Genomic DNA, 14969 nt, shown 5'->3' on the forward strand with positions numbered 1-14969 from the left:
ACTTTACCACATTACTATTCAGTTTGTTTAACAGAAACAACTCTCAGTGAAGTGTCCCCCACATCACTGAGAATGTGACGACTTCTCCACCTGGATTAAAGTGCGATTTGTTGTTCCAACATCTGCCCGATTTGTTTAAATCACTCCTTGATTCGTGTGGACGCTGCCTGCCTGCCTGTGTGCAGACTCTTTTGTATTTTCAGTTGGTCTAATTGCACAAGAGGTTGATTGTTTCTTGGTTCTTGGTTTCACTATTAGTTTTCGATGTTGCAGCTGTTATGCAAAGAGGATTCTGAGTTTGAGTTGAGCTGAAATATTGAGAAAAAATGTTCCCACGTCCGATCACTTTTTCACGCGTTTGATTTAAAAGGCAAATGGAGCAGAAACTGTTGTTCCCCCCCGTGCGAGAAGGTGCAGCCGCTGTCTGGGAGAGCTTGCTGGAAATTTCAGTTTTACAAGTCAAATAGTGGATTTTGTGGGATTTGATTGTCATTTCTGAGGATTTGTTTTGTTGCAACGTGATGAGTTCCACTGTTAAAGTCAAGATTTGGACTTTCTGAAGCTGTGTAGATCTGATTTTTGTTCTTGATTTAGGTTTGGGTACCTTTTTTTTTTATTTTTTTTGTGCAAGTCAGGAACAGGAAAGTCATGCAAAAGCTCAACAAGCATCATAATTACTGCTGAGGATGTTTTCAACATTGTTTGACTCCTGAAAGAGATTTTTAATAAATCAGGAAAAAAATCTTTGAAATCACTCCTTGCAGCTAGCAGAGGTGGTCGGGGATTATCTCTGCGTGTCATTTCATCGTCTTTAGTTTAGAGAAAGAAGTCGTTAGCTGTGACTGACTGGAGCCAGTTGGATGTGAAATAATTTTCTTTCTTGCGGCTTTGGAAGAATTCGCAGAGCCGAGTGTGGTCACTGAAGATCCGTTGCTTTCTGCTTTCTGCTCGTCTGCGTGGGACAAGCCGGCATGTTTGTCCCTGTGTGGATATCTGCCTCTGTGTGTGTGTGTGTGTGTGTGTGTGTGTGTGTGTGTGTGTGGGATTGTCTTGGGTGGGATCGCGTTTGAAGTTTTGTTTGCGCTGCTGTGGCCCCCCAAATGGAAAAGTTTTGACGCTCCCTTCCTCATCACTCCCACCACCACCACCACCACCGCCACCCCCCGTCCATTACCAACACACACACACACACACACACACACACACACACACACGCTGGGAGTTGGGATGATTTGCCGGTTCCGCTGCAGTGCCACTCTGCTTCCAATTTTAGCTTCATTCAGACACAGACAGCGTTTCCTTCCTCTGTCTTCAACCCCGGAGAGAAATGGGGAGGAGGAGGTGGAAGGAGGGAGGGAGGGGGAAGAAACACGGGAAATATCACTTTTTTTTTTTTGGGTGGGAAATTTCTCCTAAATGTAAATTCTTGTCTGAGTTGCACTGTGTGAAAATTACTGAAATACAAAATACAGGAGGAAAACTCTAAATAGGAAATATGGAAACTCTGTTTGCTTCAGCGAGGAAAACAGATTTATCCAAAACAAACAAAAAGAAACTGCTCAAACACACTTTCTCTCCCTTTTTTTAAACATTTCAACTGCTCAAAAGTGCGTTTTATTGAAAATATGCAGCAGATGAAGTAAATATTCTTGCATTCAAACAACTGATTGTTAGAATCAGTTCCGATTTTATCAAATAAAATCACCAAATCCTTCATTTAATCAGGGATTTGCACAATTGTTTTATTTTAAATCTACTTGCGAGACACGTGTTGAGCTCCTCTGTCAGTTTTCTTTATTGTGTTTGGCTCCTATTTTAAATTTCACCTTGTGTGTGTGTGTGGTTTTTTTTTTAAAACTGATTTAAAGAAGTCAATCAGTTCCATTAATGTTTAAGCTTACAAACAGATTGCTGCCCCTGTGAGCGGGAGAAGGGTCGTCTGAGGTGTTTAATGTGATTTTGTCCGAATCAATGAATAACATTAACGGGAAAGAAGGATCGCAGCGTGTTTGTTTGACGTCCCACGTTGTTATCATCGTCATCACGCTTTCTACTGGATTTCTACGGATGTGAATGAATGAGGAAGGGAATGAGTGAATGTGGGCTTTTTTTATCTCCTAATTGTTTCTCAAATTAGTTAACATTTAGTCTAAATAGTTGACAAACAGCTTCCTGTCTGTTTGTGTGTGTGTGTGTGTGTGTGTGTGTGTGTGTGTGTGTGAGACAGTAGTGTTAGTCAGACCCCCTTCATTACTGAGTCACCACACATAATAATCGCAGCTCTTCCTCTCCCGCTTTTGTCTTTCCTCGTCTCTTCGTTGCTCCGTTTTTTATGTTCTTTTATGTCTTTCCTCTTTTCTTTCCTATCTTACTCCTCCCTCTTTCCACTTCTCTATCTGTGATTTTTTTTCCTTCCCTCCCCCCCACATCTTATCATCTTATTTGTCTTCATTTGACTTCTTCTTTCTTGCGTTCTTTCATTCTTACTTCTTTTCTCTTTTTCTATTCCTCCCTCCTGTTTCCCACCTCTTTCCTTCACTTCCTTTTTCTTTTAAAGTTACCTTCTTTTCATTAAATCCTTTCTTCTGAATTTCAGCAGCGACATCGCTGCACTTTCTGAAAGATTTAGAGATAAAACAACTCATGTTTCTCCCTCTTCCTCTCTCTTTTACCCCCGTCCCCGACCAGGCGACCTCTCATAGCTCGGCCATGTTGACCAGTGAGGGGGCGCACACCATGGAGCAGGACGACACGCACCACGGAGCCAAGATGGCCTCCACCGCCACCAGCACGGGCTCGGACGGAGCCGAGACGATGACAGACACCGACGTGGACATGGAGATGGATATGGAGGAGGCAGACATGACGCAATGGACGGAGACGGAGTTCGAGGAGAAGTGTACGTACATCGTGAAAGACACGGCGTGGGAGGCGGGACCAGACGGTGACGCCGCGATGACGACGACGACGACGACGACCAGAGCCGAGGCGTCTCTGCCGCGAAACCTGGCCTTCAAACACCTGGCTGGCAGCAAGGAGGTCAGACTCACATCTACACACACACACACACACACACACACTTGGCAGACAGACTAACTTTCTCCTCAATTTTTCATACACACTCAGCCGGAGAAAGCCATCTGTAAGTGCACACAAACGTGAGTCAGAGGTGGGTCATGTAATGAAGAGGGGCTCATGTCTCGTTGTAAAACTTCACACACACATATGGAGGAATCCGTGTGGGTGTGGGAAACGCCAGAAGCAGAATTTAAACACATGCACGGTGCAGTTTAACTAACTTCTATCCATCCATGAAAACCCATTTATCTTCTGAGGGGAAACGGCGATGGCTCGATCCCAAGCGCTGTGTGTCATATTCCATTCAAGTCCTCGTTTAACCGCCTGAAGTGCCCGTCCCGGCAGGCAGGGGGCGCAGTGCGGCGTCTCAACAAGCACATCAAATTGTGTGATTATTTTTAAGCTCCTAAATGGCAAAATTAAAGAGGTTTGATGTGAATTTTGGCCACTCATAGGCTCAGCTTTGACTTCTTCATGAGGGTCAACCCCCCGGAGCCGTAGATTTTGGTCATTTTTACTAGACAGGGACACGCTCCCTCTGTAAATCATCCTCAGCTCACCAATCACCCTCTGTTTGACCCTTTGACAAAACCTGGAAGGATAACGTTTCTGCCATTGATCAAAGTGGAGATGAAAAAGTCAAAATATCAACCAGTCAAAGGTTGAGGTTGTATAACAAGGAGATAACGCAGAGAATCGAAATGACACTCTGGGAATGTGATGAAGTGAAAAACAGTGAGCGCTTCGCTTCTGAGTGGTTGACAAGTTAGTCACTAATTTGCATTTGGAGATAAGTTTCATTTGGTGTTTGCGTTTAAGTCGGAACACCTCGAGGCTGATTAGTGTTGAAGAATGATCCAAACACAAGTCAGATACGCGGCTGAAACCACGATAAAAACCTCTATCTGGGTTACGTTTCATGCAGGGTCACGTACGTGAAGTCTCGCATCAATGCTGTGATTTTTAAGGAATTTCGGACCAGAAAAAAAAAGTGCATGACTGCAGGTCAAAAGGCTGCGACTTTGTCAACTTTGACACTTTGAGAGTTTCTCAGTTAAATGGCTTGATTACATAGATTTTCTCATCAGGGGTTTATCAACGGGAAACTAAGGAAAGACCCACAGAGAGCGAGAAAGAGAGAAAGAGAGGAGTGCGTTTTGTTTACAAGCTGATACGCTATCAGATAATATTTGAGGCCGAGAGAGGAAGAAGGGAAAGGCTGAGGATCGCAGTTTGTCGTGATCAAAGACGGCTTCGTTTAGGGATTGTAAAAACTCTGATTACTCGCGTACACACTTACACACCCTCATGTCTGGTCCCAAGGAGGAAAAAAAAAAGAAAAAAACGGGGGGAAAGGGGGATTTCCAACGTCACCAGGGAACAGAGGGGTTTGGGAAAGACTGGTGTTTGCGTGGGTTCAGCATGAAGAAAAATGCGAGTGTGTTTCTCTTACCATCCGTGGCTGGAGCCTGACGTCTAGTCACCACATAATCCCCCTCGCTTTTCTCCTCTTCCTCTTCCTCTTCCTCGTCTTCTCAAGAAGAATACAAAAGATGTTTTTTTTTTTGAGCATGTGGATGTCTCCCTCTGAAGAGTCTGAGGTGGCAGCCGTTTTGGGTTTGATGTGGCGACGGGTGGAGGTGTGACGAGAGATTTTCAGAGGAGAGTTTTTCCGCACACAAGGACACACACACACACTCAAATGAAGTGATGTGTGGAGGTGGTTCATTAATCATCCTCGCTGCTGACAGCTGGTTGATGCTGTGTGTCTGTGAGTCTTTGAAAAAAGACTTAATGAGTCTTAATGATACATATCGCTGACGGATGTGCACGAAAACACGTACGCGGCCCCGAGGATGTGCAGCGTTACCCCGTTCAGGATGCTAAAGTGTAGCGCGTGAGGCTTCATTGTTGTCAATCTGCTTTGTCGTTTTATTTCAAAGCCGCGTGTGTGTGTTCGTGCAGGTGGTCGGCGTGTGCAGCAGGGAGTACATCCCCAAAGGAACCCGCTTCGGTCCCCTGGTGGGCGAGATCTACACGGCAGACAGCGTCCCCAAAGACGCTAACCGGAAGTACTTCTGGAGGGTGAGTACACACATTCAAAACACGCACACATGCACGACAAAACACACACACTTCCTCAGAAGCCGGAGGGACCCCTTCCTCTGACGTCACGCCCGTCTAAAGTCAGTCAGTGGAACAGGAAATTGGGCTTGCTGTTTTTTCTGAGAGTGTGTGTACAAGAAACAGAGATGGGGATGTGATGTCACCTTCACACAAATAACATGTCACACTGTGGTTCCTGTAAGTCCACACAGTCTCGCACACACACACACACACACTCACACACACACGCTGCTTTTGACAGAACACACTCCATCACTACCAGTAACTGACAAGTGAGACGACACACCACTCACAAACCACCTACCTGACCACCGCCTACACACTGCACACGTGTGTGTGTGCGTGTGTGTGAGTGTGTGTGTGTGTGTGTGTTAGACTTGCATGAAAAGAAGAGACTCACGATGCAGCTAACCACAAGCAGACACTAAATCAGAAAGGCGTTCCATTCATGCTCATATCTCACTTTCTCACACACACACACACACACACGCATATATGAGCCAAGAAAGAAAAAAAAAAGACAGCGATCAAGATAAAGAGTGAAAGAGAAAGAGAGAGGGGGAGTTGAGGTAGAGAATTAGCTGGTAGTTCCTTTCCCTTTTCAATATAAAAGAGGATCTCCTCTGCGTCGACACTCTTTCTCCGTCTGCTTGCTCGGCTGAAGGACATGAAGGTGAAAAGAGGGACGTGGTAAGGGATGGAGAGAACTATCTGCATATATATATATATATAATACACCAGGCTGGATACATTCACTGCCAGCTGCGAGTTAATTTAATTGCTTTTATTTGATAAGTTAGCTATTTAGTTAATTAGTGTATGGTGTACTTTTAATGGGTGAGTTCTTTATTTGCTTTGCATCTTAATTCTTTAGTTTTACTGATTTGCACAAGATTTCTGACTCCTTCAGACATTTACGTTGTCAGTTACTTGCTGGTTCAGCCACTGATGTAATCACTGAGTCGGTTTCCTAAAATGTACTGACTCATTAATTCAGTAATGCTCCACAGGACGAGCCACTAAATGAATGGATTTACATGCAGAGGGAGTGTCTCGCTTGATGCTTTGTTTCTAAATCTGTCTGGTTTTTGCTTTTTGTTTAAAATTTTACATTTAGGCAAAGCACATGATTATTTGACTAAAATCATCTTCTCTTGTTCCAGATCTACGTGGACGGGGAGTTTCACCACTTTGTCGACGGCCTGGATGAGACTCGCTCTAACTGGATGCGGTACGTGAACCCGGCCCACTCGGCGGCGGAGCAGAACCTGGCGGCGTGTCAGAACGGCATGGAGATTTATTTCTACACGGTGAAACCCGTCCCGGCTGGCGCTGAGCTGCTCGTGTGGTACTGCCACGACTTCGCCCGACGCCTGCACTACCCGCCGTCTGGAGAGCTGATGATGCAGAAACTCAGTAAGTTCATGTAGTTTTCTTCCGTCTATCAGTGAGAAATAAGGCTGACGGGGAGCAAAAAGGAGATAAAAATCTTCTTTTTCTGTACATAAAGTAGTTAGAAAAACATCTATTTATCAGGAGTGGCATTCTTGACTATCAACACTTACTGCAGGAGACATTTCAGGTGAGAGATGTGGGTTTTTTAAAATAAATACCCGATGCATTGATCAGGTTACAGGAAAAAAAAAACATGAAATCAATAGGTGGTGTAGGTGTGTGTGTGTCTTGAGCGTGTCCTGTCGCCGCTCCTAAAGCCTAACAGTGTTTTTGAGTGTAGCCGTGTCTCCTTCCTCTCTGAACGTTAGCCTGTCATTATCTCACACACACACACACACACACACACACTCACGTACAAGAGTACAAGACGGAGAACCTTTCATCTCTGTCAGTGCCATCGTTGTATTTTTGTGTGTGTGTGCGCTCCAGTGACAGTGTAATTACACAGACAGGGGGGATATGGCCCCTAATGCCACAGTCTTACACACTTAAAGACCCGCTTTTAACATAAAAGCTCACACACACACACACACACACACACAAGCTGGCTCGACCTCAATAAAAGGAGCGGAGACAGTGTGTGTGTTTGCTTGACTGCGTGTCTTCAGTTTTTTTTTTATTTATGACAGAAACAACATCTCTCTGTACTCTGACAAGGATTTATACCGACCTGTATTGGTCCCCCTTCTGCCCAAATCTCAAGCACGACACACAAAAATTCCCCCGGCATACACATTCATGACACACCAGACTAACTGCACTTATCCACTTTAGCTGAGCTGATCAAAGAGAGAGCGGGCTAAGAGGAAAACAAAGAGAGAGAGTGGGAGCTGAGGGGTTTCCAGGTGTGACTGCAGGCTAATAGCAGTGTTAAGGTGGCAGAGGAACCAACACACCCAGCCAGAGTGACTCCACTGCCCAGGGAAAAATGCGCATGACCCGGGGTGATAGAGGCAGGAGGTACCCCCCGATCACCTTCTCCTGCCTCCTCCCCCCTCCTCCTTCCCCAGCTCAACACACTGTCTATATACTGGGCTATATGTGTTGTCTTTAATTAGCTTCCTCTGTCATTTAAGCCCCACAGGCTTCTCTTGACCTGCCTGTGACTTGATTTCTTTTTGCAGCAGAAATCCTTGTCTTTGAGCTTCGATATTCTAGACGATATTTTTTTTTTTCTCTCGGTCTGGTGAGTTTCCTAAAATGAGTACAAGCTCTGACTGTTGGTGCGGAGTTTAGGACCAAGTCAGAAATAATGTCATCGGCTGAGTAAAAGCAAGAAAACCACGATGCTTCTAAGTAACGTTCAACCAAAACTCAGTTAAAAGGGCAAAGGGTAGCTGGAGAGGATGTGATGAATATGAGTGACTGGGTGAAATTTAAGTTTGCTTGGTGATGTCTCGTGTTCATATGAATAAATGCTGATTTAAGCTTTTTTTTTTTTAAAGTAAGGATGGACACATTTAGGTCATTATTCCTACAAGTAGCAACAACATTCACACAAAGCTTATTAATACAATATAAAAGGTGTGAAACTGCTCCATGTCCAAGTAGATTAGCCAGTTAGCTGTACTGTAAATGTCTCAAGAAGTTTTTTTCTCTTTTTTTTAGCTCGACAACGAGGCTCTCTTTGCAACACAATTATCAATAACTTGTGGACCTACTCAGAATTTTATTTTGGTCTCAAAACTGCTTCACTTTCAGAGAAAATACAGTTTGTTTCTTGTTCTTTATTCAGTCAAAATCTCAGATATCGCTCATTAGATTCTGATAAAACCTCATGCCTCGTACTATTGTGTGTGTAAAATGACGCTGGAGTCCTAAAGGGGGTGCCAGAGATACTGGTCCACACACCAGGTGACATCCCGTAGTCCGTTTTATTCCTGAGGAGCGCGTCAACAACTCTTGCCTGTATCGTGTTTTTCTCTCTGGTTTTTTAGCTCTTTCCAGCACAGTCATAGCAAAAGCAGACAAGTGTGTCTCTATGTGTGTGTGTGTGTGTGTGTATAGGTGTGTGTGTGTGCGAGCAAAATGACTGAGCGCGCACCGCCGCCTCACTCCCTCACTTTCTCCTCTCCTTCTTCTCGCACTCTTTTTTTGTCACCGTCATTTAGCATTCTTCAAGCGTTAGCGCTCGAGAACACCTGTCATCCATGTGTGTGTGTGTGTGTGTTGCGTTCAAAGACACTCCTGCCGACAAAAACACTCTCTCTTCCCACACACATGCACACACACACACTCATAAGCGTGACATGCCAACACATTTACACCCCCCCTTTTCATCTCAAACACATGCGAGCTCACACAAAGTAGTCATGTGTGTGTGCGCCTGTGTGTGTGTGTGTGTGTGTGTGTGTGTGTGTGTCGGCCAATCACCCTGATATATTTGCCACTTGAAAAGACCAGAAGGTGGAAGGAGGCAGTGGGGGAGGCAGAGTTGCACCTCCTACCCCCTCTGTTGACTACTTGAACTTCCTGGCAGAAGGGCCGTGTTGACAGATTGATATCTCCAAGATGGCCGCCCTGTTTGTTTTCTGGAAGAGGGATGGAGGGAGGAGGAAGAAGAGGAGGAGGAGGAAGGCTAGCTGATAACCTCAGTGTTTACACACTGCCACTATACTACTGATGGCAGGGTCACTGAGTGTGTGTGTGTGTGTGAGTGAGGGGGTGAATCAGAGGGGGATTCCTGCAAATTTCACCAGTGCTGGCGCTCAGGATTAACTTTGACAACCGCCATCTCTCTCTCACACACACACACACACACACACTCCCCTCTGGGCGACCTCATGGTAAAAAAAGTTGACTGGGCAGTAAATGAGCTTATGGATAATAGACGGCAGCGTTTTAAGGGCCCGTCTGTGGCCATTTAACAGCCGAGATGTGCTGCTAACTGACATCCCGGGGCTTTTAGAGTGTGTGTGAGTGAGCTCTCCACCTAATCCGCCCTTTCATCATGCAGAGAAGACAGTAGGTGTGAGTGACTGAGGAGGAAGCTCTCTAATTTAACCTTCGACCCGGAAACAATAGCAAATGGCCGGGCAGATCGGCAGAGTAGGAGCTTGATCGGGAGTGTGTGTGTTGTCCAAAAGTGGAAGAGTCAACAAATCAGACAGAGGCCTTTGTCTGCAGGCGCCTCTGAGTGTGTACCTTGTCACGTGCTGTGGGCGTGTTTGTGTGCGTTGGTGGAGGGCAGGTGAAGGCCAAGCTTATTCTGAGGATATCTTTAGCAGGAAACCTTCCATCAGCCCTGTCTGTCTGCCTGCCACCATTTTGATTTTTATCTTGATTTTATACACACACTGCACACACACCACACACATACACACAATGCCCGAAGGCAGCTGTCACGCCTCACTTCCTGTCTTTCGCCCCCACCCTCGCCCCTCTCGCTCGTTCGTCAAATCTGTCACCCTAATTGGTCCACTGAGTTACTTATGGTGTTCCTTAACCCTGTGACACACAAACGCACACAAATCCCCGCTAAAAAGAACAGAGGTTTACAGTAACGCTTGGTTTAGCTTTAATGCTGTTAAACAGAAAATGTGATGGCTATCTTAAGTGTACTCAGTAAAGGTCCTTTAATGGAACCAAGAGGCACCTTTTGATTTGACAAACCCCCTAACCTCTCTTCTTTGTCTGTGTCTCTTCAGAGCAGTCACTTTTGGAGGTGAAGCAGCAGCAGGTGAGCAGCGAGGAGCGCTCGGTCGAAGCATCCAGCCCGTCCCCCGTCGCGGTGACTCCCACCCAGCCCAAGAGGGAACACAGCGTCCTTTCCATTCTGCAGGGCACCAACAGCACCTCGTCCTCCTCGTCCACCAAGAGGGAGCCCAGCCGGCCGCTTCCCACCCGCCCGCGCTGTGCCGACAGCCCCGAGCGTCCCCTGTACCCCCGTGCCCTCTACCCAGCTCTGAGGCCTCACCACCACATCTCTGAAGACTTCCTGAGCCACAAACCCAGCCAGCTTGGTTACCCCTCCACTCGTTCCCCTGGCAACCAGTCTTCAGCCACTCCTAGCCCGTCTGCAAGGAGCAGCCCAGACTGCAGCCCTCAGGGAAGCCCCTCTGGGCCGGCGCCGTCCCCTGCTTCTTTCTACTCCACCGGACTGGGTTCCTACCCTGGTTACTCTCCACCATCCGCCCCCCTCTCTTCACCCTTCTACCCTCCCGGGGCCCCCTACTCACGTTACCTCCTTCCCCATCACTATCCTCTGCCTGGTGGTGGCGTCCCCACTGTAGGAGGGATTTTTCCCAGCATGTACCCGCTCTACAGAAGCCTTCTGCCCCCTCATGTGCCCCTCCTGCCCTCCGACACAGCAGGGAGGCGCTTCTTGATGCCTGACCCTGTGCACCCCTCCTCCATCTCGACCCACAGAGACTTCCTCCTTCCCGGGCCCACCAGTGCCTTCTCAGCCGCTACTTCTCTGAGAGACAAAGCAGGGCCTCACAACCCTTATCACGGGCATCCTCACCCACATGGACCAGCCCACGCCCCCTCCAGCGGCTCCCCAACTGCAGGCACAGCACCCCCCAGCGAGCAGGTGCCCACGAAGCCTACCTCAGCCCTGCTGGGCAACACCAGCGAACATCATCCTGATGAAGAGGCAATCAACCTGACCAAGGTGAAGCGTGGTGCAGGCTCAGCAGGCTACAAGGCGCTGCCGTACCCTCTGAAGAAGCAGAACGGCAAAATCAAATACGAGTGTAATGTGTGCAGCAAGACCTTCGGACAGCTGTCGAACCTGAAGGTGAGGCTTGAGACGCTGCCAGGTTGTTTCCTGTATGACTTTGATTATCGTGTTTACTTGTCTGATTTACTGCCTTATTGTCATTCCTGTGGACTTTGAGAACTGCACTGTAGATTTACAGCAGCAAGTAGTGTCACCAGATGTTCTGATATCAAGATAAACAAGTTCAATATCTGAATATGCTAAGCAGATATTTTCTTTTCTCTTCTGATCATGCAGGTTCATCTTCGTGTCCACAGTGGAGAGAGACCCTTTAAATGTCAAACCTGTAACAAAGGCTTTACCCAACTGGCTCACCTGCAGAAACACTACCTGGTTCACACAGGAGAGAAGCCACATGAGTGTCAGGTGAGAACCAATGTCAAAGATGATGCGCTTTCATTGTGATGATTCTCTCGACATATTAACCAAATGTGAGGATGGGTCGCTACAGGCTGCTGACCTCATTTCTTTTATCCTCTTCCAGGTTTGTCACAAGCGCTTCAGCAGCACCAGCAACCTGAAAACTCACCTGCGCCTCCACTCAGGGGAGAAGCCCTACCACTGCAAACTCTGTCCAGCAAAGTTCACCCAGTTTGTCCACCTCAAGCTGCACAAGCGCCTGCACTCCCGTGAGCGTCCACACAAATGCCCCCACTGCCATCGCCACTACATCCACCTGTGCAGCCTGCGGCTCCACCTGAAGGGTTACTGCCTGGCAGCGAGCCCCGGCGCTGGCAGCCCCGCCGTGTCCAGCCAGGCTGCCATGGAGGAGGTGCACCGCGCCAACGAGGAGATCGAGCGCTTCGACGTCAGCGAGCATGCAGAGCGGCTGGAGCAGCTGCAGGGAGGAGTGGAGATGGAGGCCATGTTGGAGAAGCAGGTGTTGGGGATGCTGTGGAGGGAGACTGACCTCAAGTCCTCTCACTTCCATTCCCACCACAAGGGCAGCGCCACCGAGCTCCTGTCTGCAGGTTACGGCGCTTACGAGTCCCCGAACGAGACGTCGGTTATCAAGATGCGGCACAGCAGCCCCATCCCACCGCTTCCTGCCAACATTACCGTTAAGCAGGAGTCCGAGGATCACGCTTAAATGACCGTTTACACCCAAAAGACAGTGGGTCAGGACTGCACGGCGGACTGGGTTGCCCGGAGCAACAGATGTAAATATGTACTTGGTTGTTATCAGGAGTGACATCATGACCACGCCAGGTTTGAACCTATCAGGGACTCACGTACTCAGGGCTACAAGAGACACTGTCCCATGACTACTTAGTGGTTTATTATACTTAGAGACAATCATCTACCCAGGATTTACCTTTAATGTAATTAATATAATGCTATTATCATTATTGTTGTTGTATTATTTTGTCTTTGCTTTCAAATGTCTTTGTTTTTTTTTTTGGATCAATTAGTTGTTGTATAACCTAATTTATTATACTTTTTATTTGTCGTCTTCAAAAGCAATAAGTGGAAGGGATGGTTACACTGATGGGGTGAAATCAATGTAAGTCTATTTTTCTGTCGATGTTATTTTGTCTCTCTCTCTGTGGCCATTTCTCTGTAGATAGTCACTCTCTCTATGCCTATATCTGTCCTGTGACCTCTGATTTATAGAACCAGGGGTGTCTACTTTTCAGGGTTTTACCTATTTAAATTTTAGAAACCGTTATAGCAGGTTGAAAGGGTTGAGAAACTTGCCAAAGTACGGCACATAAATTTGTTGATTTAGAAAGAAAGAGCTTTATCGCAACCTTGCTCGATAGCTTCCCTAAAGCATGTCTGTGTCCTTTTCTGATGCCTACTTAATTTAAATGAAATGAAAAAAGGGCATTTTTTTTGTATATTTTTCACAACGGTTACCTCAGTGTGGATGTTATAAAACGAGTGTGTGTGTGTCTGTGTGTGTGCGTTTAAAGGGACAGCTGAAGGTGGGAGTTTTCTATTTATTTGCTTTTATTTTGCTACTTGAAGAAGAAGAAACCAAACTGAACTGGAGTGCAGCTCTTCATGTGGTCCAAAAAGAGCGGCGCAGCCCGCTCTACATGTAGCACATAATGGACTCGGGGAGGCCGGTAAGCCGCCTCCCTCCCTCATCCCTCCTCTTGTTTTATTTTTTTACAATACTGTCAGCAGGGATGTGAACATCCCCGGATTTAGGGATTCACACTTGACGCTAGAAACCAAAGTTCATGTGGCTTTAATTTTAAATGCACACCAAAAAGAAAAAACATGAAAAAGAAAAATCAAAACAAGGGAAGAAGGACTTGAGGAATCAAAATGCTGAAGAAGGGAAGATGTACTTTGTGTATACGATGAAGTGTTCGCTCTTTAGCAGTGGTCTCTCGTTTTGTATATGTTTTTTTTGTTTTGTTTTGTTGTTATTATTGTTATTTGTTAATATTTTGGTTGAGAAACAATGGCCCCCCCTTTTTCAAGCCCACCCGTCCGCCATCTTGTCAATGAACTGGCATACACCAAAGCACCTCGGCCTTCTTTTATGCACTGGCCCCCTCCCTCCTCCTCCTCCTCCTCCTCCTCCTACTTTATACCTTCAGCGCCGATGCTTGTACTATTTACACTGTGTACAATATCTCTGAAACTGGTCATAACAGCATTAAGATCCAACTTAATGTTACTACAGCAACTGTGATTTTCTGTAGCAGTTGCACGTCAACAACCTGAACTCCGTAGCTGTCGCTCTCTCTCCTCTGTTTCATCACCTTTCTCTTCTAACTAATGTTCGACCAAAGCGTCTCTTTACCTGTTCAGAGCTTTAACTCCAGAGGAGAATCCCCTAATGAACTGTCTCTGTTTACATTCTGGTTTACATAGTTATTTATGTGCAAAAATGTCAAAAAAGTGTAAATTATGATATAAATGTTCACTGCTCTAATCTAAACCCTGTGGCTCTCTGTGTTGTTCTTCATTTTGGTTTAATAGTCGTTTTAGGTAAATGAAAATGAAACCTCTCGCACCAGGTTTTTACATTTCACATTTAACCATCAATAATTTATTCTCAACTCTCTAAACATTTACTAGAATTGCTCCTTTAACACAGGATCTCACGACATCAAGCACAAGCCTAATTAACGAATACTTCCAGATAACGTTGCCTTTATTGGTCAAGTATATAACCTCCAAGCACAATAAACAATAAATCAGCAATAAATACATGAAGTCCGACTTACATGAGATCTTTTAGAAGACTTGGTCAAAAGTTTTGGATCACATTATCACCAAAGCACTTGCTCAAAGGGAATCATTGGATTTGTTGGGTTTCTCTAATATAATATGACATCATATAATTATGGTAATATATATATTTATATAATGGAATAATATTATATAATCTAATATAACATTTTAAGTTCATGGTTTTACTGTGTGAAGTGCTCTGTGTGTTGTGAACTGGCACAATATAAATAAAACTGAAGTGGAATTTAATTAAACTTGGGGATGTCTTGCAAAGTGCAGATGTGAACTGAAGCAGAGCTTTTTAACAGCAGAGGAAGCACAGGTGGGACGAATGAAGGCTCAGTTTGAAATTCAATTCATTGCTAAGTTTCTGAGACTTTGATTGTCGTGC

General features: G+C 45.9%; 1 protein-coding gene across 1 annotated transcript; it reads left to right on the forward strand.

Moving 5' to 3' along the window:
• Positions 1-2661: 2661 nt before the first annotated feature.
• prdm1a (PR domain containing 1a, with ZNF domain) lies at positions 2662-14282 on the forward strand. The gene is made up of 6 exons (XM_008288965.1): positions 2662-3039; positions 5044-5163; positions 6369-6621; positions 10308-11401; positions 11621-11749; positions 11868-14282. The coding sequence occupies exons 1-6, from the start codon at positions 2710-2712 to the stop codon at positions 12471-12473; spliced, it is 2532 nt and encodes an 843-aa protein (XP_008287187.1). The 5' UTR covers positions 2662-2709; the 3' UTR covers positions 12474-14282.
• The last annotated feature ends 687 nt before the right edge of the window (positions 14283-14969 follow it).

This window comes from Stegastes partitus, unplaced genomic scaffold, assembly GCF_000690725.1.
Source record: "Stegastes partitus isolate 25-593 unplaced genomic scaffold, Stegastes_partitus-1.0.2 Scaffold585, whole genome shotgun sequence".
Lineage (NCBI taxonomy): Eukaryota > Metazoa > Chordata > Actinopteri > Pomacentridae > Stegastes > Stegastes partitus.

What these genes read in the sequence shown, in the direction of transcription:
- prdm1a (XM_008288965.1), top strand. Translation starts at nt 2,710, where the DNA reads ATGTTGACCAGTGAGGGGGCGCACACCATGGAGCAGGACGACACGCAC. An exon ending in ACCTGGCTGGCAGCAAGGAG is followed by an intron (nt 3,040 to 5,043) that starts GTCAGACTCACA and finishes GTGTTCGTGCAG; the next exon opens with GTGGTCGGCGTGTGCAGCAG. An exon ending in AGAAGCCACATGAGTGTCAG is followed by an intron (nt 11,750 to 11,867) that starts GTGAGAACCAAT and finishes ATCCTCTTCCAG; the next exon opens with GTTTGTCACAAGCGCTTCAG.